Source organism: Sphaeramia orbicularis, chromosome 12, assembly GCF_902148855.1.
Source record: "Sphaeramia orbicularis chromosome 12, fSphaOr1.1, whole genome shotgun sequence".
NCBI classification, from domain to species: domain Eukaryota; kingdom Metazoa; phylum Chordata; class Actinopteri; order Kurtiformes; family Apogonidae; genus Sphaeramia; species Sphaeramia orbicularis.
Window position 1 is genome coordinate 8,385,895 of NC_043968.1, and position 27,103 is coordinate 8,412,997.

The following is a 27,103-nucleotide window of genomic DNA, read 5'->3' on the forward strand; positions in this document are numbered from 1 at the left end:
AAGGTTGTCTGTCCTCAGTCTGATGAAGGGCCTCGGCCCCAAACGTCACTGATAAATGGTTTGGGAGCTCACAGGTTGTGCGGACCTTCACTTATTTTTTCATGTTAAGACTGTATCGTGAAATGGTTTTTAATTATTAGCTCGCTGCTTTAAGAATAACTTTTACACAATTTTGCTAAAATGACATTGATTCCTGAATATAAATGAGATGAAATTGTGGCCTTCATTGCCCATCATAATGTTTTCATTCATTGATTTTCTGAACCTGCTTTATCCTCACTAGGGTCGCTGGAGCCTATCCCAGCTACATGGGAGCAAAGGCGGGGTACACCCTGGACAAGTCTCCAGTTCATCTCAGGGCTGAACATATAGAGACAATCACTCACTCTCACATTCACACCTATGGGCAATTTAGATGAACCAGTTAACCTGTCGGTGCATGTGTTTGGATGGTGGGAGGAAGCCGGAGTACCCGGAGAGAACCCACGCAGACACGGGGAGAACAGGTAAACTCCACACAGAAAGGTCCCACCCCCCATCGACGGTGTTGGAATCCAACCCAGGACCTTCTTGCTGTGAGGCACCAGTGCTAACCACTGCACCAGCGTGTCGCCCATCATAATGTTTTGTTCATGTTAAATCTGTTTTTGTCTGCCACATTTTTGTTAAGTCCTCTGAAGATGTTATTTTCTCTCCTCCATTTGCTTGTTAATTTATTTCTCTGAATATCCACTGCACATATATTCATGAAACCTGGATGAAGCGTAGAGCGTCGGCCATGGATGAACCCAGTAGTTTATGGAGCAGACATGTACAAATTGGATACTAGATTTTTTTTTTTTTTTTTTCTCATTGCAAGATTTTGATTGAATTAAATGACTTTCTGCAGAGGTATGTCCTACTTTTTTGGTTTTTCACATTGTTTACATCTATTCTATATTTATTGTACAGTGAATTACTTTGGAATCAATGAGCCTGGTGCTTGTGGATCAAGTATTTGCCACCAGATACCACTGGTTTAATTCTTGCCTTTAGCCTTGGGAAGTTTTTGTTGAAATAGTAAACTAATTATTATGTTGGAGTTCAGTCTCATGTTAAACTTCAAAATATGGAAATGAACAATCATTAGATTTAAGTGTCAAAACATGAATTCAAACGCAATCAGAAGATGTTTGTTTGTTTGTTTTTTTAAAGATTCAATAATATTTCTAATTTGGACTTAAATCTAATGCTGTTTATTGTAATGTACATAAAGGTTGTTGTAAATTTGTTTTTCCATTATTATTATTATTATTTTTATTTTTTTTTATACTGAAAATGTTGAGTTGTTGTGACTCCTTTGAGCCAGCAGGGAGAACTTAAGGCCCTCGTAAACCGTTATTGTAGCCAAACAGAAGCACCGCACCAGTCATAACTTGGATCAAAGCCCAAACTAATATGAAATATTCGGTTACAGTCATGTAAAAGGTAGGTTTATTTCAGTGGCATTAGGTTTGGTGTAGGTTTATTACTTAATTGTTGACCTCAGAATGAAAGACACTTGTATATATATATATATTTTTTTTTTTTTTTCTCCTTTTTTCATACTTTACTTACAAAATACCTTATACACACAGACCAGAACATGGCATGGAGAAAAAAAACATAATGCTCGAGGTGAGGCAGGAAGAAATTAAATACAATTACATAAATAGGTAAGTAAATTAAATAAAATAAAAGTAAAGGAATCAACAAGAAGAGAAAAAAATAAATTATAAAATGAAAACTATAAATACAAAATAAATTACAACTTAAATTCTTCACATAAGGCTTTAGTCTTCACAGCTTTAGGGTTAGTGCAAAAGTTAAGTGTGTCTAGATAGGATTTCAAATAAGATTTAAAGACCACAAAGCTGGGTTTGTGATTGGCAAATTTGCTTGTATGTATATGAAATTTAGCTAATTAGTAAATGAGATTAAGAATAAACAATTTCCGAACAGGCAAATCAGTAATAAAGAAACCAAATAAAATATCTTCAATTTTGAAGTTAAAAGAAATATCCAGCTTTCTATTGAAACAAAAAGATTGATATCACACCAGAAAATTTGACAAAAGGCACATTCCTAAAGCAAATGAGTTAATGTTTCATCCGAATTATGACAAAATGAGCAAAAAGGGTGGACACTGATCTTCTACTTAATCAGAGTTAAATTAGTTGGATAACACCTATGGAACAGTTTTAAAGATACCTCTGTCACTTTATTGGAAATAAAAAACTTCCTTGGTAATAACCATACGTTTTCCCATTCCACATCAGAATATAAATTATTCCAAAAAAAGATGGAAGCTGTCTTACAAATTGTATCCCTTTGAATCACTTCTCTAATGCATTTATTATTAGTTTTTTTTTACTATATGTATAATTCTGATTGCGCAATTTGAGGGCTAATGGTTGTTGAAGGACTAATAGTAGAAGATAGCAAAGTTTTTACACCTGAAGGGATAGCATCAAACACAATTGCATATTCTCTAGGGAGAACCGGAGTTTTATATTGTACCAAAAATTCACTCTAAGTAAATAACGGACCTTCCTTGTTAAACAACTGACAGACAGCAGTGTTCAACCCAGTTCTTTAAAAACAATGACTTACGTTTGAAACATATATTCCGGTTCTTCCATATCTAACATTTGTGAGGGGAAAAGTTCTGCTTATATACCGAGGACCACCATAAAAGTAAGTGTCGGTGAAAATGAGAAAGTTTCTTTTGTCTAAATGTGGTTTTTCCTCCCGTTCTGCACAGACATGAATTTGCACGTACTGCCTTTCTTGCCTCTGATTGGCTAGAAAGGCTCTTCCGCGATTGGCTACTTCAATCTTTATTTATTTAATTTATTTTTATTTATTTTATGTATTTGTATTTATTATTATCTTTATTTGACTTGATCTGGGGCGTTTACTCATTTCCAAGGCAGGCTGTCAATAGTGGGTTTTTTTTTTTTTTTTTTTTAGAATGTTCAGTTGGAACTTTGGGGGACGTAATTGACGTAGTTGACGTAATGACGTAATTTGTATAAGGGTTAAATACAAACCAAAGCTTCCATTGGGTGGGGCAGCACGTTGGTGAAGCGGTCTAAGCTCATGTCTCATTGAGCGGATGTCGTGGGTTCGCGCCCAGGGCGAGTTGATGTGTGAATGGGAATCCCTACGGCTAATGTACTAGCACTGTAGTGGTGGAAAGCTGGGCTGCGTCACCGGGTCGGCGCAGTGCTCAGGGTGCGAGCGGAAGGGCGTGGGGTCAACGGGCCTATCGAGGGGGCTGGTAGGGTGATAGGTTTCCGCCCACGCCTGGAAGAACGTAATCATCCCTGGTCCAGTGCTGTGCAGGCCGGGCTGGTGTAGTGTGGCCGGTGTGTGGGATGTGGTGCTAGTGCGTTGCCAGGGGCACACGTCGAAGGGGGTGGGGCCAATGGGCCCTTGTTGAGGCTGGTTGGTAGGGTGATGGGGGTTCACCCGCCCCTAGAGGCGTGTCGACTCCAGTAGGGTGTGGAGGGAGGGTGTGTGAGTAAGGGTGGGTGAGCATGGGTGAGGGTCGCTGAGCTGGCGTGTTGCCCTTTTGTGGGTGTGGCTTGGCTGACGTCATCCACATTCTGTATATAAATAGGTGAGAATGTTTTTTTTTTTTTTTTTTTTTTTTTTTTAATGCTGTGCATAGACGCCTTAATAGGGGTGAATGGATGAATGCATGGGAGGGGGAGGGCCCACACCCCTTTTTTGTATGTTTAAACCAAATAAATTATATTATATTACATTTATAATTATATAATGTTATATTTATAATTATATTATAATAAATTTATAATTATATTAAATAATTCTTTTCTATCTTTTTCCTTTTTTTTAAATAGACATATAACAATATCAGGACACATCTACAGCTTGTAGAACTTGACATTTCGTGTTATTTGACATATTGTGACTGACATAAATGCCAAGTTGTCAATAATTTTTAGGGTAAATATCTTCATGGAGTGGCCCTGCAGGTGCCGTTGGCAGTGTGCCCAAGGCCACAGACAGTGTGCCCGGCAGGTGTCCGCACAGCTGCACCACCGAGCTGAGAAGGAACAACAGAAGTGAGAAGAAGACCCAGGATGACCCAGTGTGTGTGTATGGAGCAGGTAGGGGAAACAACACACATGTGCCTGACCAAAGAGCATTTGAATAAGAAAACAAGAGCTTCTGAAGGGGTAAGAAATCATTAGATAATTTCTGCCGGTGGAAAAACAGCCCGAACCTTCTAGAAGGATGGAAAAAGGGGAGAACAGCCTGTGGGCTCTTCTCCGGAGAACCGACCCGTGTGTTTACTTCATGAAGAAACCCATGGAAAAGGCTGCAGAAGACGGGCGGACCCAACTCTTCTTTTTTGACTCCAAGTGTGAGTTTTTTTAACTTCTATTAGGAACAGGACTTAGTATTCAGTTCCAGTGAATTAGTTTTAGAACAGAGTGATTTGCTCTGATCTGACGGACGGTTTTCCGTCAGTTGAACCTCCAGAAGGAAGGAAACAGAAACAAATGGAAACACACTGAAACAAGGGGAAAGGGAGGGTTGTTCACTTTTCCAATATGTACTTGGCATATACAGCACAATTGAATTCATAACATATACAACACAGTTTAATTCTGTTCTTCTTCCTAACATATGTCAGTCCTGTTGACTTCTTCCAAACACTCCTGGGCTCCTGCTTTAGGAGGAAAACCTCATCTGCACTCGGACAGTTTTTCGCTGGGACTGTAAGAATAATGCTGCTTTGGACCACTCTGTACAAGGTAAGGAGGAATTCAATCTTATACAACGTTATTCAGAATGACTTTATGCACTGTTTTCACAGAGCCAAGCTGTTCTATGCTATTAGCACCGAGCAACATGAACATGTCAGTGTCAATGCTAAGGTTAGCTTAAGCTACCACTTACGTTAGCTACACGACTGTTGGCGAGTATTATTTTATATGCGGTCATATTTATTGAAATGTACACACAGCGTATGTTTTGTGTCGACTTCAGTCTAAAGTGTGTGCTTTCAAGAGGGTTATTGACAACTGAGCTTAGTTTAGTGGGGCAGAGGCAGTTGGAAGCGGTGCAGTGGCTTGGCCTGGCAGAGGAGAGCTAACATGATGGTTGTGGGTAAACATCATTCTGTACATTTACATTACGGCTAAAATGTCCTTGGGGGGTCAAATGAGTGGCCATTCTTGTCAAAAGAAAGTTGTAAGAAATGCATAGAACTGTGTTGAAATAATGTTAATCCATTTGTGCCCAGACTACTGATATTATTTGACAGTGGAACCTATATTTTCATAAATATTGGATTTTAATAGCTGGTGTATGTGAAAACTTTTGCTGGTGGACGGACGTGACATTACCCATGATGATCTGGTCAGTACCAGTACTTCATTAGTAATAAACTTACAGACTTACTATTGCTAATTCTCCTTATTCATACATGTTAGTATTGTGGGTCTAAAACAATAACAGCTGACACAAAAACACTAAATGTGTCTAAAAGAATAGAATGTTTGTTTTTCAGGTAAATTCAGTTAAAATAGAACGTGGCCATTTGTGACATGAAAATATAGCATATAGCAAATATAGCATGAAAATATAACTTTAGCTTAAGTTACCACTTACGTTAGCTACACGACTGTTGGCGAGTATTATTTTATATGTGGTCATATTTACTGAAATGTACACACAGCGTATGTTTTGTATCGACTTCAGTCTAAAATGCAGTAGGGACGAGATCTCACTGTGGTCTGTGGCACCGCTGCCAGAGGGGCCGGGGCCTGTGGTTCACTATTTCTGGTGTCAGTGGTTTATTTCCAGTGGCTGTGGTTCACTATTTCTGGTGTCAGTGGTTTATTTCCAGTGGCTGTGGTTCACTATTTCTGGTGTCAGTGGTTTATTTCCAGTGGCTGTGGTTCACTATTTCTGGTGTCAGTGGTTTTTTTCCAGTGGCTGTGGTTCACTATTTCTGGTGTCAGTGGTTCACTATTTCTGGTGCCAGTGGTTTATTTCCAGTGGCTGTGGTTCACTATTTCTGGTGTCAGTGGTTCACTATTTCTGGTGTCAGTGGTTATTTCCAGTGGCTGTGGTTCACTATTTCTGGTGTCAGTGGTTTATTTCCAGTGGCTGTGGTTCACTATTTCTGGTGTCAGTGGTTTATTTCCATTCCCTGTGGTACCGCCGCCACTGTTCTATTGGTACAGAGCAGTTTACAAAGGCTAGCGCATCATACGACTATACAGATGTTCAAGCCAGGCATGAAGTCCATCTGTGTGTTGGTTATGGAATGGGAGTCAGGCTAATAATGCAGACGTAAGTTTGTTCATGAATATAGACCAGATTTTGTTGAAACGAGTACTTTTGTGATTGAGTGAAGCGGACATTTTTTCAACTGAAATTTCGTTAAATTAAGATTATTTTTTTAAGATACGACTTTATTCCCTAAATATTATGACTTTTATTCTCAATATATCACGACTTTATTCTCGTAAAATTATGACTTTTTGTAATTGACTTTATTCTCATGAAAATACAGGTTTCATCTTCATATTTTAGCACAGGTTATATGTACAAACAACAGAACAGATTAATAGTTACATTTTTTTAAGCAAAGAAACATGCATTTACGGACATACTGTGTAAAAACTATGAAATAAAAACATTTTTAATGTTGCTAATCTCATGTGTTCTCACATTTTAACACACTCTAATACTAATTACTCACTCAGATAATATGCAACAATAAACAACTTGTTAAAAAAACAACAACTGGTAATTACAGTCTAATAACAATTAGCAAATAATTTACACTCAAATATGTCACTGCAGATCAGGTTTATCAAGAACAGGAAAAGTACAGTAATGGTCTGAATGTCAGTGTATGGAATGATGCATAAGTGTCCACTGTGTTGACTGATATGGAGCTAAACTGCTGGATACAGAGTGAATTCAGCTGAAGTTTACACCTGTCTGTCTGCTGTGTGTGTGTGTCCATTAACCCTTAAAGACCCAAACCAGCACTGGCAACCAAAATCATCTACCAGTGTAACATTTTCAATAACTTCTGATCCAGTAATCCTATCAATACATGTAAATAATTGGTGTAAAATAATTTGTCATCTTTTCATGGTCATCAGATATGACCCATTTAGATGTTCAGAGTATCCATAGTTACTGTGGAAACACTGTCATCTTCTTCAATATTGGTTCACCAGTAAAACCCATGGAGATGGATCAATGACAGTGGATGGAGACACTGGGTTTATGTTCAGTTACTGATATCATTGCTGAAAAAGTCATTTTTTCTTCAGTTTTGTCTGTTTCTGATAAAAATAACCCTCAGCTTTAATCTGGGCTTTTCATCTACATGATCGGTGTATTAAATATAAGAAAGTACTGGATTTTCACAGAAAATGTGCAAAATACAGAGAATAATATGACAATAAATAGTGATAAATCGCTTAAGAAAAGTTAAATAGAAAGAAAAATTCATCTAGGAACTGCCACCAAAGTCACACTGGGTCTTTATGGGTTAAGCAGACACACTCACAGACCTGTTGTTTTTGTGTTCTTACTTATTTGATTTTTAATTTCACGCAGACAATGGACAAACAAATGTTATTTTTCACAGTTCAGTTTATACAGAAAAACAAAATGTAATTCTCTTTTTCGTTTCTCAGGCTAAATTGAATATCTGAGGGAATGGGATATGATTAAGTAATTTAAAAAATATATTTTTCTGTTATTCATTTATTTTTTTAATAGGTATCTGATAGTTGAAAACCAGGTGACCGACCCACTTGCTTTGAGCAGTTTCACGGACGCTATAGTAATTGGTGAGTATTATTAAAATGATTTTGATGATTTGCGTGATGTGTTTTACTTGATTTAACTATGTTGCTTTTAATTTTTGAAAAGAAAACCCAAAACATTTTGTATTTGCTACAATTGCAATACAATTCAACATTCCTATCTAAAACTAACACAGTCTAATACAACAGTCCTATAATGATTCCTACCATAATGAAGGTCATAGTATTCATTCACTGTCTGTAATGTATAATATTTTTCTCTGAATAGGTATTGGTGTTCCTCTTGTTCAGAGACCTGTGACAACTTTGCTTGGTGCACTGTTCCAAAGGCTCTGCAGTAAATGGTGAGTATTCAAATTATTTTGTTTGATTTGATTACACAGACTTTCATAATTTATGTATATGACAATGTTGTCATCAATTTCTGAAATATTCACCTAAAGATTTTGTATAGTGTGCTAAAATGTCAAGAATATACACATTATCCAATTTACTGGATCCACATTCTTAGCTTAGCAAATATAGTCTAATACAACAGGCCTGCTATCAATCCTACCATCATAAAGGCTATTGTGTGATGTTCTTAACAGTTTCAAAGAGGTGTGTCTGATATTAAGAGTGGCTGTCCTAAAATGGGAAAAAAGAAGAAATTCCTCTCACAAAACAATTCAACTGCACCACACACTACAGCCTCCAAAATGACCAGTTGAATCAACATCTCACTGTTTTAGCACTGTAACACTGTATATTAAAACCTTCATGAAGGTAGGATTTTTTTTTTTTTTTTTTTTTTTTGCATTACTCTTGTATTTGACTGCAGTCATTTTTGCTTGATAAGTGAGTATGCATTTGAATAACACAACAAAATAACTATGAAGAAGTGTGGATCTGTTCAGTGAGGAAGCTCTGCTGGGTGTGTTTTAGGTTGGCTTGCCTGTATATCTCCCCCCCCCCCCCCCCCCCCCCTCCCTCCAGTGGATGTGGTGGTGTAAGGAGTGTTCAGTAGTCATTTCAAGTACGTTAGAGCTACTTAACCATTACAAACTCAAACATCCACATTTTGGACACACCACCCATGTACATATTCCAAATGTCCATGCATATTTAAGACATGGAATGCTTTAATTGTACATCAAAGTAGAGTGCATTCCACACAGGTTAGTCACTTTCAAAAAGAATTGACTTCTTTCAGCTGTCACTTATATGCATGCAAGAATTTAGTTAATGAAAGGGAGTACTTTGTTCATATCAGCACACATCTGAGGAGAAATGAAAATATTTCTTGCATGTTTGTTGGCTGTAGTTTTCAAACCAATGTTTATGGAACGTTTAAGTCTCATAAGAGTCGCAGACATACACCTCACACCCTAAGTGATTTTATACCAAGTATTGTGAAAACAACTAAATTAGCATCACCACCACTGCATGATTCTTTTTCCGACTGCCAGGACGAGGAGTGCGTGGAAGAGGAAGTTTCTGATACATCACTAGATTCACTCCACTGGCTCCCTATTTTATATCGTTTTCATTTCAAAATTCTGGTGCTAACTTTCCGGGCTCTACGTGGCCAGGCCCCTGCATACATTGCTTCTCTGATTCAGCCCTACAGCTGGGCTCGTAGCCTGAGGTCTTCAGAACAGCACCTGCTGGTGGTTCCACACACCTGTTCTAGCACACGGGCTGACAGGTTCTTTAAAGCTGTAGCACCACGTCTGTGGAATGACCTGCCTCTACACCTACGGTCCATGGACTCTGTAGAAAGTTTTAAAAAACACCTCAAAACACTCCTGTTCAAACAGGCTTTTTAATTTCCCAACTGACTCAGGGCCACCACAAACTGATTACACTTTAGGTATTCATCATATTTTAAACTGTTTTTAATGGTGTTTTATTGTGTTTTACGGGTATTCTAATTGTATTTTATTTGTGCTGTTTTATTTGTTTTTCACAATGTAAAGTTGCTACCTTACAGTGTTACATGCACTCCATGTGTCTCCCCCTCCCCCCCCTCTCCCCCAGTCTCTCTATATCTCTGTTGCTCTCTCTTTTCTCCTCCTTTAAGGCGGCCATACCCTGTGCGATTTTAGAGACGATTTCTCACTCGTGCGACTCTTTCTGGGATCGGGCCAGATATGCCTTTAATGGTGTGTCATGCGTCGTGCAGTGTACATGGGGTAAGGAGAAGCCATGAACACCTCACAACCACCTCACAACCAGCAATCGTGTGTTTGCAAGGAAAACGGAGCTGTTTGAAATCCTGCTCGCTCCTCGTGAGTGTATCGCACTGTCAAAGCAGTGCCACGAGCCCATGTGCCTCCAATTCTCACACTGTGCATGCGCGAACACAGAAGCGTACAGTAGCGTACAAGCTAACAGTAGCTGGCTATTGGCCTAGTGCAGTTTAGCTTTTGCAGCTTACCTCTAGTTCCCTTTGCTGTAGGATTGACAGCCCATACTGTCCACGTCTGGACCACCAATTCCTGCACCAAACACATCGTCGTCTTTTCTTCTTTTTTGATTCCCTGCAGATAATGGCACATATTGCCAAAGCAGCTCGTTGGTTTGTGTTTAGCACTACCATTCGTGACTCACGCCAATACACAATCGTCTATGCACTAATGGATTCCTTGGTATTTTAACGTTGTATTTCCGGATACAACACTGGAACGTATGGTGCGTCCTGTGGTGTATGGTCCTACAGTGTGAGCAGTCAGGTCGCATACGAGCATCGGTCCGTACAGTGTGAGAACATGAATTGTGAGCCTGACTTGAGGATTGATTCACACAGTTTGAGATGGAGCTGCGTGCAACGACTGAAATAATCACACAGTGTATGGCCGCCTTTACGGCCATCCTTCAGGAGTCTGGGTCTGCTCCAGGTTTCTGCTGTTAAAGGGAAGTTTTTCCTTCCACTGTCACCAGTCACAAGTGTTTGCTCCTGGAGGATTCTGTTGGGTTTCTGTAAATTTGATTTGACTTGATAAAGCACTTTATGACTGTCTGAAAAGTGCTCTACAAATAAAATTTACTTAGATTGGAAAGGCCAACACAAGGGACTTCGTGGTGTCATTCAGCAACAGCTAGCAGCAGCCTTGTTAAAGTTGGAATATTTAGGCCATGTTCCAAGTACAGCTATTGATGAATTCTTACAAGAACTTAACTACTTGATAAACTCTGCATCAGTTCCATTCTCTAGAAGTTTAGTAAGTGATATTCTTGAGCGTCACAATCTCCAGCTTGATGACTGTGTAGTTACAGAAATCACCACATCAGTTTGCTCAGCTAACCCAGTACAAAGGGCAATTGAAAAAGGTGGCCTTCTTAGTTCTTCATATCAGCGTAAACAATATTAAAAGGAAAAATTCAGTGTTGTGGAACCAATTACCTACATACTTGATCAAAAAAAGAAACACACTTTTCAGTATGTCCCACTGCTTAAATCCTTGCAGCAAATATTGAATTGCAGATTCATTCTTGATAAGATTGTTGAGAATCATAGCGGACACCAGGATATTAAACTTGACCCTTCTTGTGAATTAAGGTCCCCTGAAGATGGTTTGCATTTGAAAGAAAACAGCTTTTTAAATGCTGAGGAATTACGAATATCACTGCATCTGTACGTGGATGATTTTGAGATCTGCAATCCCTCAGGTACCTCTCGTAAAAAACACAAGCTTATTTATACGGCAAATTTATACCGTGTATAAATTTCTTTAAAATAAATAAACAAGTGACGCTTAGCCTGGCGGGGGGGGGGCAAGAAAAGCCTGGTGGCCCACCAGGCCTACAACGCACTGCGGGAGTCACTGAACTTTATAAACTTTGTCAGGAGCTACAGGCATCAAAACGCATCTGGCTTTAAAGGGAGAAATTCATATGCGTCTCATCCAATCGTAAATGTATATACGCGTGTACGTAGCCTCAGGTGTGAGTGAGTTAAGGTGCAGACCATAAACTGTTCCAGAATAAAGCCGTGTGAAGAACTTAGGATTCTTACCACTGAAAAACTAAGGTAGAGGGCTTTGAAATTGAAACATGTGTTGAATTTGTTTTAACAGCATAATGCAGTAATAAAAGATTAACACAGGCCAATCACAAAACAAGTTTTCTGACTAAAATTGACCAAGTATTCTTATTAAACTGGCCACTATAGCATATTACTTCTAGTCATATATTTATGTGTTTTATTTGATTTAATCTTGTGCCTTTTGTGACTGTTCACTCTGCAGGCTGATGACGAAGCCTTCCAAGGATCCATTGAGGACACCATGGTAGGAAGAATACATTGTCAGACCAGGAGATGCCACCAGTAACCAGAGGACATCGGGGTCGTCCTTGAAGGCCAGATGGTACTGCAGGATCTGGACAGTGTTGCAGTGTTGTTGGGCTTAATGTATGCTTTGAACCTCAGCTACCCCACTGAACTGAAGTGTACCTTTGAAGTGCTCCAGAAAGTTGTGATGGAGTCGACAGTGACACTCTCTCTAAGAAAGCCCAAGTTCTTCAAAAACAAACTGTATCAGTGAGCTGTTGCCAGATATGACATGGGTGAGACAACAGTTCACCCTGTTTGCTCCTTGGGATACAGAACATTGTTGCTCTTTGATTGCATTGATGATGCTTTGAGCACTGACAGAACTCACTTGCACTGCCTTCATATTTGCTACATCATATTTAGTTTAAAAATGGGGAGCCTTGCGTGGAGCATTGCTTAGCTGTAAGACTTCTGAACCCCAGTCTACCATGTTAGTCCGTTGGAATATGGACTGTTTATTGCACTAGTACTGGACTGAAATGTTGCAACTCGCATATTGCCACATTACTTTCATGTATGTTTTTGGTAATATTTGTTTCTTACGTGTGCTTACAAATTGGACGTCAGAAGTGTTGGTTTTACTCTGACTGTTGTTTTTTTTGCTCCACACTCTTTATAACAATTGTTGACATTGTAAAGGGAAAGGATACTTTGTTGTGATTATTGCCATTTGTTTTTGTCCGCACATACCCCATTGTGGTACATTGTTACCTCCGCCAAGGAGGTTCTGTTTTTGCCGGCGTTGGTTTGTCTGTTTGTCTGTCTGTGTGCAAGATAACTCAAAAAGTTATGGACGGATTTGGATGAAAATTTCAGGAAATGTTGGTACTGGCACAAGGAACAAATGATTACATTTTGGTGGTGATCGGGGGTGGGGGGGCCATGGGGGCCCACTGATCTGCCTTGGCGGAGGTCTGCGCTCTCCGAGTGCTTTTCTAGTTTATTGATGTGTTGTTTTCAGTAGGAAGCTGGTTTAAGGACAGACAGTACTTTGTTCTAAAAAGTGATGAGTCCATACATTCATACATATATTTACACAGACATTCAAACCTTTAGATTTTTTTTTCTTTCTCTCATTAGGAAGCTGTTTTAAGGACAGACACTACTTTGAATAAGTGATGTGTCTTCATACATTTACATACATGTACACATTCAGACTGTTGTGGACCATTCTTTATTGTTGTTTTGTGGTCATTGTTAATTCATGTTTTGTTTTCATTAGGAAGCTGTTCTAAGCACAGAAAGTAATGCATCATTGGCATTAAAAAAAGCCATTCATTGGCTCTGATTGTATTTTCTGGTTTCATGGAACCAAAAACTGGATTTGCATTTCAATGTTGAAGTTGTTTTATTCTTTGACAAAATACAGTTTATCTTGTTGTGAAAAGAAATGTTTTTCTCCTGGCCTCAGTTGTTTTGAAAATTTTATGTTAGTAATTTTAGTTGTTGGTTAGGCTGCATTGATTTATTTGAATAAATCCATGTATAGAAATAGCTTTATGTATGATGGATACGCAAAGTATGCAGAAGCTTTATTACTTAATAATGTGAGACCTATTTAAACAAATTAAGTTGATGTAAGAAAACACTATAAATACTTTATATAAAAAATTCATGTTGCTTTAACAGATTGTAATTGAATACACTAAAAATAAAAAAGTGATGTTGATCTACATGGGGTAATTGAACATACTATACATAAAGAAGTCATGTTGGTTTAACATAGGTTAGTTTTGTATACATGACATAAAAGAAGACATTTAAATATATGTAAAAATAAGTTATGTTATTTGAACAAATAAGAATTGAGTATACATTACCAAACAATATTTATTTGTGTTAACATAAATTTATTATGTGCAACTGATACACATATTTTTTCATGTAAATTGAACAGACTTTTTTTTCAGTGTGGTCGGCCAAGAATCATGTACATGTTCCCAGAACTCTATACAACAAATGACTGCATTACTCCAGTGGAAACAGCTGATACACAGCAGTGTAAGACAAACTGCACATTTCGACCCACAGTGCCATGTGACACAGACATCAACGACCTCTGCAACATTCTGATGGTCGAGTCGCAGGTGCATCTTCCAGCTGATGCTTACCAAGCATTAGATTTATACCTGCATTTGAGGAATGAAATCAGATCTGCTCTATAAATTGAGATAAAACTGTACATCTGTCCATCAAAACATCTAATGAGCTTTGAACAATTTTGCTGGTAGGAGAGGGTGATAACATGCTGCTGTTTGTACACTTACTGTACCAGCAACAGCGTTACATGGTAAAAAACTGACAAAAGAACATTGTGTAAGTGGTTACATGTCAAGATTTGATTTAATGCCTACATTTTAGGGGACTGCATTTTTGTATTTGGTTTTGTTAGAATTGTGAGTATCTTTGTTCTGGAAGTAAGCACATAAATGTGTAATCCATATTTAGTATGTGATTGTTGTCTTTGATTTACTTAGATTTATTTATAAAAAGAGAAAATAAAATAAGAACAAAGAAAAAGACAACACGTTATGAGTGATAAACATTTTTATTTAACATAATTCTGCTCTTGACAGTTATTTTTACTATATTTTCCCACATGAAGCTCAAATAAAAAAGGCATGGGTGAACACCTTAAATGTTATTTGCAAGCAGGTGTAATTATTTGTCAAAACCTTGCATGCACCTTTCTGAAAATAACAGTAGCATAAAATGTCCATGAATAAGAACTGTAAAGGGTATCCTTTTGCTCTTTAGGATAAACAAGCCAAAACATTTTTTTCAAACTTTGCACTTTATGCCAACTTTATGCTTGTTAACAGAAGCTCTCAACAAAATTGAACAACAGTCAAATGCCAGAAACTTGTAGTATATGAATGTTGCTACTAAATAAAGGATGTTTAGTTAACACATAATGACAACAGCCTCATCTACTGTTGCACACTAGGGTCTGTGTGAAGGCATCAGCTAAATGCTGCATGGTTTTTTTGCCCCATGTTTTTAAATGAACATGAGGGATTTATCAAATTTGTGTTGTTAAAATGCCAATGAGAGATAGGAGGGTGTAAGATTCCCTACATCCATTACAAAATATCCACTGCAAAGCAATCACCAGACAGGATGTTATCAAACTCTGCACGAAACTCCAGGTATGAGCTGTATGTGCATGGTAACTGCAGAACTGCTCCACATGTGTCTGCTACAGGCCTGCGATTTAAGCCACACAATCTATTGAAAGTAACTTCAGTATTGTCCTTGCAAAGCACATTGGAGCCTGTGCAAAAGCGTAAGAAAGTCTCCAGTTTTCTTTGGTCAGTGCTTCTCACATACCTTTGCAGGTGGTTAAGCGCTGACTGCTCTTGTGAATTTAAGTGTTCTGTTGATGGCTTTATCATCTGGGCGACTTTCTTGTTGGTTGGCCTCTTGGATTCACAAAGCTCCAGTATGTTGTCTTTGGTTATGAGTGTTGCCACAGCATTGTGAATAGTGGTGTGAAAACAGTCAATAATGAACTTTGGCTCTTGTAGAAGAGCTTTGTGTGCCATTGTTAAAATTTTAGCCCGGAAGTTGTCTTGAGAGGGCAGACAGTGTGAGCCCATTCTTGAGAAGAGGTCGAGTAAGTTCTCCTCATCATTTTCATCCATGTTTCCCCTGTAGTGCTTTTTCAACAGATGCTCGCTCAGCTGCTGAAAGAAATCTGGAAAATTACATCATCAAGAGTCCTTCTTCTACTGAACTAACTCCCTGGCAACGGGCCAGAACAAAAGCTAGTGACAGCCTGACTGGTATGATCTTGTGGTCCAAGTATCCTTTTAACCAAACTCGTCCAATAGCTTGCCATTCCTTCTCAGAATAGTCAGGTCGTAGTCTTGGTACTCGTTCATCTTCCCCCTCGTACTGTTCCAAGAACTGTTCCCAGAAAGTAGAGGATACCTCTCTTGACACACCATCACTGTCCACAGCTTTCTCATTTAGTAACTTCACTTTTAGTTCAACAGTCAGCACCTTTGGCTCCAAGAAGGCATTAATGACATCATGAACTATGTTTGCTCGTCTTATTTCCACATGGTAGAATTCCTGTTCTGTTGATCCAACAGGACTGTTTGTCGACACAGGTGTAGCATTCAGTGTAGAATGCTGCAAATGTAAGAGATTAATTAGACATTATTTAAATCCATTATGTGGTTGACAAATCAATGACCAAAAGTTACTGTATCAGTGATTTACCATGAATAAATGATGATAGTTTAGTGATTATAGATTTCCATAGATTATACATATATATTTTTGTGTTTTATATCTCAGTTAAGTTAAAGTTAAGTTATCTAAAGACATCAGCTTGGACTATGATGTGATGGCAAAATTGTTTTGGACATTTTAGAGAACAAATAATGGATAAGAAAGGCTCTTCAATTTGTTCTATAATGGCTATAACTACCTGTTTACTGTTGAGGTCATGTGGATTCCAGGGAAGAGTGGAGTCTTGATCATCAGCTTCATCAGAAAACATGGGTCCAAACTGTACTTCAGAGTCCTCCAAAGGTGCAAGGACAGGGAAATGTGACTTGTCACTTAACCACTGGTCTGCATCTTGATTTGACACAGGCACTGAAAAATTGTCTTCTGATCCATGCTTGTTCATGGAATCAGTATTATGAATGACAGTTTCATCAGAAGGTGGTGAATGCACATTCTCTGTGTTACTCATCTCAGGAAGGAATGCCCTTGATTGCCTTCTTGGCTCTCCTCTCTGTAGGTCATAAGACAAACATATAAAAACATATACTTTATTATTCATTCATTCATTATCTTAGTTTTTAAATGTATTACCTAAGCTATTATTTATCAAGAATGGTCCACATCACTTTTCTTATACTTGTGGAGCAAATGTGCTAAATAAAACATATTTCAACAGCCAAAAGGAAGTAATAGATTAATATAACTTTATGAAGACAGATTATAGGACATGTGGCTCGTCTGAAGCTGTCATTAACTTTATCTTTAATAGTAATCATAATTTACCACCTTCTAACTCCACTGTGTTCAGCCTCTTTTATTTTGTTGTTGTAACTGAACCTCCAGGACACTAGATGGCAGCAGTGAGTTAAAAACAGTCAGAACAGGGAGCCGTTCCCCTCTGTTCCTGAAGTGTACATGTCAGGGTAACTTATATTATAGGAGATTACAAAGTTCATGAGTAAGGGATAAAAGGGAAGCTCCTTCATCATCCTGACAGGCTCTGTCCTCAAATATGACCTGCTCCTTCTTTACAGAACCCACTAACTGCACCATCATTTATCCATAACAGAAATAATTTGATATAAAAATGATACATTAGAGATTCCGATTGTTTGAAGATGACCTTATTGCTTCTGGTAAATAAACTAAACTAAACTAAAATAAAATAAATATTCCATTAGACGACACGGATGTACGTTCAGCATAGCAGTGACCTGTTACCCATAGCAACGGTGGCGTCACTGGCCAATCAGAATGGACAATGTTCCAAAACCGGAAATAAATTAAATGGAATGCCATACTGTACACAAAATAGTCTAAGAATAGGCATAAGACTGTTTTTTTTTTTTGGTAATTGGTACTTTATAATTCAGACAATAATTTCTTACAGCAGTTTGTACGTCAAAAGTAACCTGTCTTATTGGTTAAAAGTTGGTTATTGAGTTGTTTTTTTATGTGTGTGTGTGTTTTGTGTATGTTCTATTCTGTATGAAAACAATTCATATTGTTTAGATTTTTTTTTTTTGCACTATTGCTGCAAAAAAATAATAAAAAATAACCTTGAAAAAAAAAAGTTGGTTATTAAGTTGTTTTTTGTGTTTGTGTGTTTTGAGTATGTTCTGTATAAAAACAACAATTCCTATTGTTTAGATATGTTTTTGCACTATTGCTGTAAAATGTTCACTAAAAATAACCTTGTAAAAAAAAAAAAAGGAGAGAGAGAAAAAAAAAAAAAAGTTGGTTATTGATGGTGTACTTGTGTTTCTATTGACGGGGCTCTCCGAGTTGAAGCTAGCTTTCCTATTTAGTGAAAAACAAAATATTTAACAACTCCAAACACAAAGAATATGTTTTATACACACCAAGAAAGAGTAAGATATCAAAGTTCCATATATTTTAGTTTGACATATTCAGTCTATTTGATGGATTTGAGGTATGCTAAGCTAACATTTTAAGCTAATTTAATTGTGCGTTTTATTTGATAACAAGTTACTTAGTAATTCGCATTTTAAGACATCTGTGTTAAAAAGCAACCTGTCTTATTAGATAAAAGTTGGTTATTGATGGTGTACTTGTGTTTCTATTAAATGGGCTCTCCAAGTTGAAGCTAGCTTTCTATATAGTTAATAACAAAATATTAAGAAGAGGATTGGGGCCACTGGAATAAATAAATAAATAAATAAATAAATAAATAAGGTCCAATATTTATTATTATTATTATTATTATTATTATGAGAAAAAAAAGACAGAATTCTGACTTTAATCTCAGAATTCTGACTTTTTTCTCAGATTAATAACAATTAAAAAAAAAAAAAAAAAAAAAAAAAAATATATATATATATATATATATATATATATATATATATATATATATATATATATATGTACTGGACCTTGTTTTTTGTTGTTGTTTGTTTGTTTGTTTTCCAGTGGCCCTAACACAAAGAATATGTTTTATGCACACCAAGAAAGAGTAACATATCAAAGTTCCATATATTTCAGTTTGACATATTCAGTCTATTTGATGGATCTGAGATGAGTTAAGCTAATATTCTAAGCTAATTTAATTGTGTGTTTTATTCTATAACAAGCTCCGTAGAAATTCGTATTCATAACATTATTAACCAGACCTAAAGCTCATACAAGTTAACTTTAGCTAAGCGTTAGAGTGCCCTTTTTTTTTCTTTTTTTTTTTTTAAACAACTTTATTAACATTTGAGTATACAGTACAAAATTTTCAACAAACATCAAGGTGTCAAAAGAGAAAAAGCATTTGAACATATAAGTTTAAGAAAATAGATAAATGCATAGATTTAAAAATACAAAGCATAAAATACAAATTATAATAATAATAAAAAAGTAAATAAGTAAATAAATAATACATCTAACAAATATAAATAAATAAATGCAACTGAGAGGTCAGTCAGTATTGAAAAATTGTTTATAAATAGCCAATGTGTTAGTGTTTTTTTTTTTTTTTTTAATTATTATTATTATTATTACATATGAATTCTAAAGATTTAATATAATTTTCAAATTGTAATAGGAAGATTTTAAAATTTGGGTGTGTTTCAGTATATTTGTTTTTATGTCTATGAAATTTACTAAGCGTTAGAGTGCTGCTGTTTCCGTTGGTCCATGAATGCATCACGGGGCCTTCGGCTGGCTCTGCCTTCGGAGGTGCTCGTGTCCGTCACTCGGTTGTCGGTTGTCGTGTCCGTGCTCTCAGGGACACCGGGCTGGGGCAGGTGTGTCCTTCTGGGAGTGGGACTACTTTTTCAACTCGTATCCGCTTTAAAATCATGATGAGAGAACAGCGGAGGGTTAATGGGCTGTGCCGCAGAACTACCACCGACAAACAACAACAACAACAACAACAACAGCCTCACGCATAAGACTGCTCTGTGCTGTGGATCTGCTCTTCCACACAAACCCGAACCGTCCGTGTGTTTCCTTCTGGGCGTCGCCGTCTCTTAGTGTGTGTGTGTGTTTTTTGTGTGTCCTTCCATTTTCCGGTGTGTGAGTCGGACACAAACAGCGACGGCCCAAGGAGGAGCATCATCCTCATCATCCTCATCCTACTCCTTCCGTCCTCCTGCTGGTGTTTATTACAGGACGCACCACGAGCCACGGGCGGACACCAGTCACGTACGGACCACAGCCAACATGTTCGAGACCAGAGGGGTCCCGTTTGTCCTGCTGGACTTGGCCTGTCTGATCCTAGGTATGTGTTCGAACCGCTTTTCCTTCATTACTGTCAACTGTGGGCTGTTATTATTATTATTATTATTATTATTATTATTATTATTATTATTATTGAAAAAGAACACAGGTGTCAAACATGCGGTCCGGGGGCCAAATCCAGGTCCAGTCCGGCCCTGGAGATGAATTAGCAAAATGCAAAAAATTACACTAAGATATGAACAGTCCTTTTAGTTCAGGTTCCACATGGTTCCAGTGGGCAGGACCAGTCAAATTCTATCATAATAATCTATAAATAATGACAACTCCAAATGTTTCTGTTTGTAAATGTAATTATTATTATTATTATTATTATTATTATTGATGTAGAACACAGGTGTCAAACATGCGGCCCGGGGGCCAAATCCGGCCCACCAAAGGGTCCAGTCCAGTCCTGGGGATGAATTAGCGAAATGCAAAAAATTACACTAAGATATTCACAATCCTTTTAGTTCAGGTTCAACATTCAGACTAATTCAATCTCAAGTGGGTCAGACCAGTCAAATACTATCATAAGAACATATAAATAATGACAACTGCAAATGTTTCTGTTTGTAAATGTAAATATTTTCTTGTATTTACACTAAAACAAAGTATAATTTTGCAAAAAAAAAAAAAGAAAAGTGAATTACCTGAACAAATATGAACAACTTGAAATGTCTTAAAAGAAGTAAAGTACAATTTTAACAATATTCTGTCTGATATTAAATGTTTTGTGTGTTTGTAGATCCACTGTGATCTGTAAGTTATAATGTACATGTGGAAATGATAACATGAGGCAGAATATTGTTAAAATTACTCTTAAATATGAACAATCCTTTTAGTTCAGGTTCCACATTCAGACCAATTCAATCTAAAGTGGGCAGGACCAGTCAAATACTATCATAATAATCTATAAATAATGACAACTCCAAATGTTTCTGTATGTAAATGTAATTATTATTATTATTATTATTATTATTATTATTATTATTATTATTATTATTATTATGTAGGATTCTGTTGGGTTTCTGTAAATTGGCTTAGAGTCTGGTTTGGACCAACTCTATATATAAAGTATCATGAGATAACTTTTTTGTTGTGATCTCGCGCTATATAAATAAAATTTGCTTGATTGAGTGATTTGATTGGTTTTCCCCTGTAAGTCGCTTTGGAAAAAAAAGCATCTGCCAAATGCATGAACATAAACATGAACATATTTTCATGTATTTACACTAAAACAAAGTATAATTTAGGAAAAAAAATGAGAATAATCTGAACAAATATGAACAACCTGAAATGTCTTCAGAGAAGTAAAGTACAATTTTAACAATATTCTGCCTGTTATTAAATGTTTTGTGTTTGTAGATCCACTGTGATCTGTAAGTTATAATGAACATGTGTAAATGATAAACTGAGGCAGAATATTGTTAAAATTACACTTATTTTTTTTCAGTTTCTTCACGTTATTCACATCTTTTGAAAGGTTAGTTTGTAGATGTAAACCTTTTCATAATGTAAATTTGGTTTTTTCGCTCTAAAACATAAAGAAAAGTTTGGAGTTGACATTATTTCTATATTATTCTGTTCTTATTTTACTGGTCCGGCCCACTGCAGATCAAATTTAGCTGAATGTGGAACTGAACTAAAATGAGTTTGACAGCCCTGATATAGAGGCTAAACCCATTTGTGTGTTCTCATAATAATAATCCTATTGTTGTTCAGGAGGTTCAGCTACTTAACCATCACGTGAAGGGAGTGGTGAATGTCCAGAAACCCACCGGTGTCATAACAACTCTGACTGTGGGCACTATGGTTTTTATTCCTAACTGCTTATTGGTTCTAATGCACAGACATACTGGTGTACTGTCTTTAAATACGTTGCAGACTCACACATTCTCAGTTACATGATGTTCTCTGTGTTGCCAGTGTATGTTAATTATGTGCCTCTGCTCTGGCTTTTCCACGGTGTCAGTTGCTCCCATCTAATCTTTAATAATGAGCCTCCTCTGTAGCTCCAACACAGTGTATATGTATAGCAGTGCTTTTCACGTGGGGTGGCCTGAAAGTTCTAGCAATTGATAAAAATTTGTAAAAACTTACTAATAAAAATATATGTTGAGTTGACAGAGACAATCCATAACAGACATGACAAACTGTGAGTGTGAAACTGCAGCACTGTGGTTCTGTTTATCTGTCAAATGTTCATTGTGGTCAGTTTCAGATGCTGCAGCTCTTTCATAATTCATAGTTTGAGTTCTTGTTTGTTCAGTATTAATTGTCCTCCTTGTAAATCCCAAGCTGGACTGACTGGACATATCCTGACCAAGGAAAATAAAATTCTCCCTTTGTGCAGTAATCTACACCTGGATTTACTGCCTCTGTCCATAATAATATACATTATATAGACTAAATGTCCTCTAAAATTAACCCTTTCATGCATGAATTATGAAAACCTTAATCAATATTTTTTTTTCCAGAGTGTTTTTATTCCTCTTTAAGCATGAAAAAAAAACAATGTGATTGAATTTTTTTTTTTTAAATCAACCTGTTTTTCATGGAGTTACAAAAATGTCCACTCAGCTACACCATGAATTTTATTCTTGAAGCAAAGAAACATGTATTTAAAACCCAATATCATAGAGTGATATGAAAACAGTGACATGAAACCATGTTTAATGCAGCTAATCTGATGTTTTCTCACATTTTAACATATTCTAATACTAGTTATTACTCACTTCATGGAGATAATATGCAAAAAAATAAATATTAACTATTGATTTCCACTCAAGAACCAATCAAGAACAGCAAAGTTACAACTAGAAGCACTCGGAGAGCGCAGACCTCCGCCAAGGCTGATCAGTGGCCCCCCCCGTGGGCCCCCCCCCACCCCCGATCACCACCAAAATTTAATCATTTCTTCCTTATCCCATTTCCAACAAACCCTGAAAATTTCATCCAAATCTGTCCATAACTTTTTGAGTTATGTTGCACACTAACGGACAGACAAACAAACAAACAGACAAACAAACCCTGGCAAAAACATAACCTCCTTGGCGGAGGTAATAATGGTATGAATTGCAGTTTATGAGATGGTGCATAATCGTCCACTGTGTTGGTTGATATGGAACTAAAACAACAAAACCCATGAATATACAAGAGTAAAGCTGTAGAGTAACTGTCCACTGTAGTGACCACTATGCATGAAAGGGTTAATGTTTATTTGCAATATAGTATAGCAAAATTTTACATGATCAAAAACAAATTAATTTTAGCAAAAAAAAAAAAAAAGTCTCAGTTTTGAATGTGTGGGGTCACCAGAAATTTGTGATGTTAAAATGGGGACATGAGCCAAAAAAGGTTGAGAACCACTGGTGTATAGTCATTTAAAGAAGCTTTAGAATATGGTTTGTCTGTTGAATTAAATGTCTCTCCCAGATCCATTTAACTGTTCTGGAGCTTTTCCAGGTATCATGAAAATGCAATTAAATAATTTTCTTTTCAGAGGTCTTTTAAGGACATCTGATACTCCTCAGCTTACACATCATATTAATGTTTGGTCTGTCTATTATGGAAGAGGATCAGGACCACTGGAAAAAACAAAACAAAATCAAAATTAAGATCCAATATATATTTTTTTGTTAGTATTCTAGGCAAAAAGTCAGAATTCTGAGATTAAAATCAGAATTCAGACTTTTTTCTCAGAATTCTGACTTTAATCTTGGAATTCTGACTTTTTTCCTCAGAATTCTGACTGTTTTGAATATTTTTTAAATTATTGTTCTGAGAAAAAAGTCAGAATTCAGACTTTTTTTCTCCAAATTCTGACTTTAAATCTTGAATTTTGACTTTTTTCTCTCAGAAGAAATAATTAAAAAAAAATATTTTAAAAAGTCAGAACTCCGAGATTAAAGTCAGAATTCTGACAGTTTTTTCTCAGAATTCTGACTTTCATCTCAGACTGTTTTATATATTTTTTAATTATTGTTCTGAGAAAAAAGTCAGAATTCTGACTTTAATCTCGGAATTCAGATTTTTTTGGTCAGAATTGTGACTGTTTTAAATATTTTTAAAAAATTATTGTTCTGAGAAAAATGTCAGAATTCTGAGATTAAAGTCAGAATTTGGAGGAAAAAAAATCTGAATTCTGACTTTTTTCTCAGAATTATGATGTTAATTTCAGAATTCTGACTTTTTCTCCAAATAATACAATATATAGATATATTGGACCTTAATTTTTCTGTTTTCCAGCGGCCCTAATCCTCTTCCGTAGTCCATGTATAGTTCAAGTTCAGCAATAAGTTTCTGATATTCAGAATGACATAAATTCACTGTTTACATGTATTCAGTAGCAGGGCTGACAGATATGACAAAAAAATGTTATTGTGATTAAAAAATGACACCAGTCAATGTTGATATTGCTCACATTACATGTCAAATTATTGTTTATTTTGAGTTTAAAGGTAAAAAACATTCAGTCAGAACCGAATTATCTTCAATAGTGATTTTAAATTCTTTGTAAAAGACACAACAAAACAAAAGTAATGAGACAAGAAGATGCAACAAAAAGAAAATATGTAAAAGAAGACAGAAAGATTTAGCAAAAAATCAAAAAAGACACAATATAATGGAACTGTGTCGTAGATTAGAGATGTTATGAAAAGTTGTAGAAGATGAAAACGATGTAAATATGAGATGTTATAAAAAGTCATAATAAATGCGATAAGAGGAAAACAATATGAAAAAGATGCAGGAAGAAAGAAGACATAATGACAGAAACAATCCTGTCAACACTGAGTTTGTTATTTAATGCTTATTTTGTTCATTTTAATATAAAACAAAATCAATTAAAATGAGTTCTTGAGACATTTGTGCGGCTGTTTTAGCTCACAGTGTGAACAAACCAAGGTTATTATTGTTAACGAAAACGAACAAAATGACCAAAACTAGGAATAAAAAACATTTTCGTTAACTGAAATAAATAAAAGCTATAATTAAAAGAAAAAACTAACTGAAACGTATAAAAATTATGGATAAAATTGCCTTTGTTTTCATCTTCGTCAATGTCGGATTGATACAAAATTGATTTATTTCACTCTAGCAATTTTATCGGCACCGTACGACGTTTCACATTACTTGTCGTTTACAGTCGTCTCCTGGTCCGAACTCTACCTGGAGTCCTGTACTGGATTTATGTGAATATGACAGTGAAGAAAACAAAAGACTTGACAAAACTAAAATTAATTCTAAAACTAAACTAAAGCTAAGCATTTAGAAAAAAAAACCAAAAACTAATAAAAACTAGCAAATCTGTTCTAAAAATGAATTAAAACTAACAGAATTAGAGAAAAAAAAAGTCAAAACCAAATAAAACTAAACTAGAATGAAAAATCCAAAACTATTAGAACCTTGGAACGAACCAAACCCTGCAGTCAGGACAAAGGTATTTATTGTGATGTAGCATAATCATGCAGTAACTGTCAGTATTGTTGTCTGGTCCAGGTTTATTTCGTAGTGCTGCAGAAGCTGTCATACATAACCTGTTCACTATCACACAGACAGACTTCTAATGGTTTAACCTCACACTGGCGCAGCTCACCTGGTTCATGTACCCACACGTCTGTCTGTGACGTTCAAACCAAAACAGACTCTATGCAAACTGTCCTATCCGACAAGAAGTTACATTCAGACTCTATCAGCTGCCAAATCCAATCTCATCCAACTTTATTTGCACATTATCCTCCTGAGAAATGTCAGCAAAGTACCAGCTTTTTTTGTTTTTTATTAAATCAGTGCCTATAATGGAAACATCATGATGCAACAGTTTTTTCAGATGCAGTTTTTAAAATTTTTATGGAATGTCCTTTGTGGTGGACAGTTTTCTTTTCTTTTTTTCTTTTCTTTTTTTTTGTATAAAGTTGTGAAACTCTTGTCCACAAATGTGGACAGAAAACCCACAGCTGGGTCTGAGGAGGTTAAAACAACCACAGTGGACCAAAGTGCTGAACAGAAAAATAAATAGAAGCCTAAATAACAGAGTAAAATACAAGAATAGATTAGAAGACATACAACAACTGTAAAAATAAAATAAAATAAATAAATAAATAAATACAAACACAGAAGAATAGATGAAACCTAAATAAAAGAATAAAATACAATCATCCATTAACATAAAAAACAAATACAGTCACAGAAAAAAATTGTTAGACCACCCCTTGTTTTCTTCAGTTTCTTGTTTATTTTAATGCCTGGTCCAACTAAAGGTCCATTTGTTTGGACAAATATAATGATAACAACAAAAACAGCTCATAGTAGTTTATTTTCAGAGCTGATATCTATCCATTTAACATGTTTTCTTGGTAATAACCAAAATCACTTCAGTTCTTCCATCAGTATCTATGGCATCGTACTGACAAAAACAGTGCTTTTAGACATTCCATGTTTTCTTTTCTGTCTGTTTTAGTCACATTGGACAAAATATGAACAGCACTGAAGATAGAATGAATATGCATATAAAAAAGAACTATGTGTGAGTAGAAAAAACTATGGTTCTGTGATAAAAAGAAAAAAAAAATCAGCACTGAATAGGGGTGTAAGAAAATATCGGTTCTGCAATATATCGCGATATTTCAATAAAATGTATTTTAAAAATGCGTATAAAAATTATAGAAGATAGAATACATATGCATATAAAAACTATAGAATATAGAAGATAGAATAAATATGCATATAAAAACTATAGAAGATAGAATGAATATGCATATAAAAACTATAGAAGATAGAATGAATATGCATATAAAATTATAGAAGATAGAATGAATATGCATATACAAAAGAACTATGTGTGAGTATAAAAAACTATGGCTCTTTGATTAAAAAAAACAAAAAAACATTTGTCAGTACTGAATACTACAGTTATATTGTATGTTGGAACAGTCCTGAATGTGTTTTAGTCACATGACACACACAGGAGTTA

General features: G+C 36.0%; 1 protein-coding gene across 2 annotated transcripts in view; it reads left to right on the plus strand.

Moving 5' to 3' along the window:
• Positions 1–19,592: 19,592 nt before the first annotated feature.
• plpp1a (phospholipid phosphatase 1a) overlaps positions 19,593–27,103 on the plus strand; it is a 46,715-nt gene continuing 39,204 nt past the window's right edge. Inside the window, exon 1 of one of the 2 annotated variants that reach the window (XM_030148706.1) lies at positions 19,593–20,131. In XM_030148706.1, coding sequence (XP_030004566.1) covers positions 20,074–20,131 — 58 coding nt within the window. In that variant the 5' untranslated portion in view covers positions 19,593–20,073. The remainder of the gene's footprint in view (positions 20,132–27,103) is intronic. The other variant, XM_030148705.1, reaches the window with a different exon arrangement.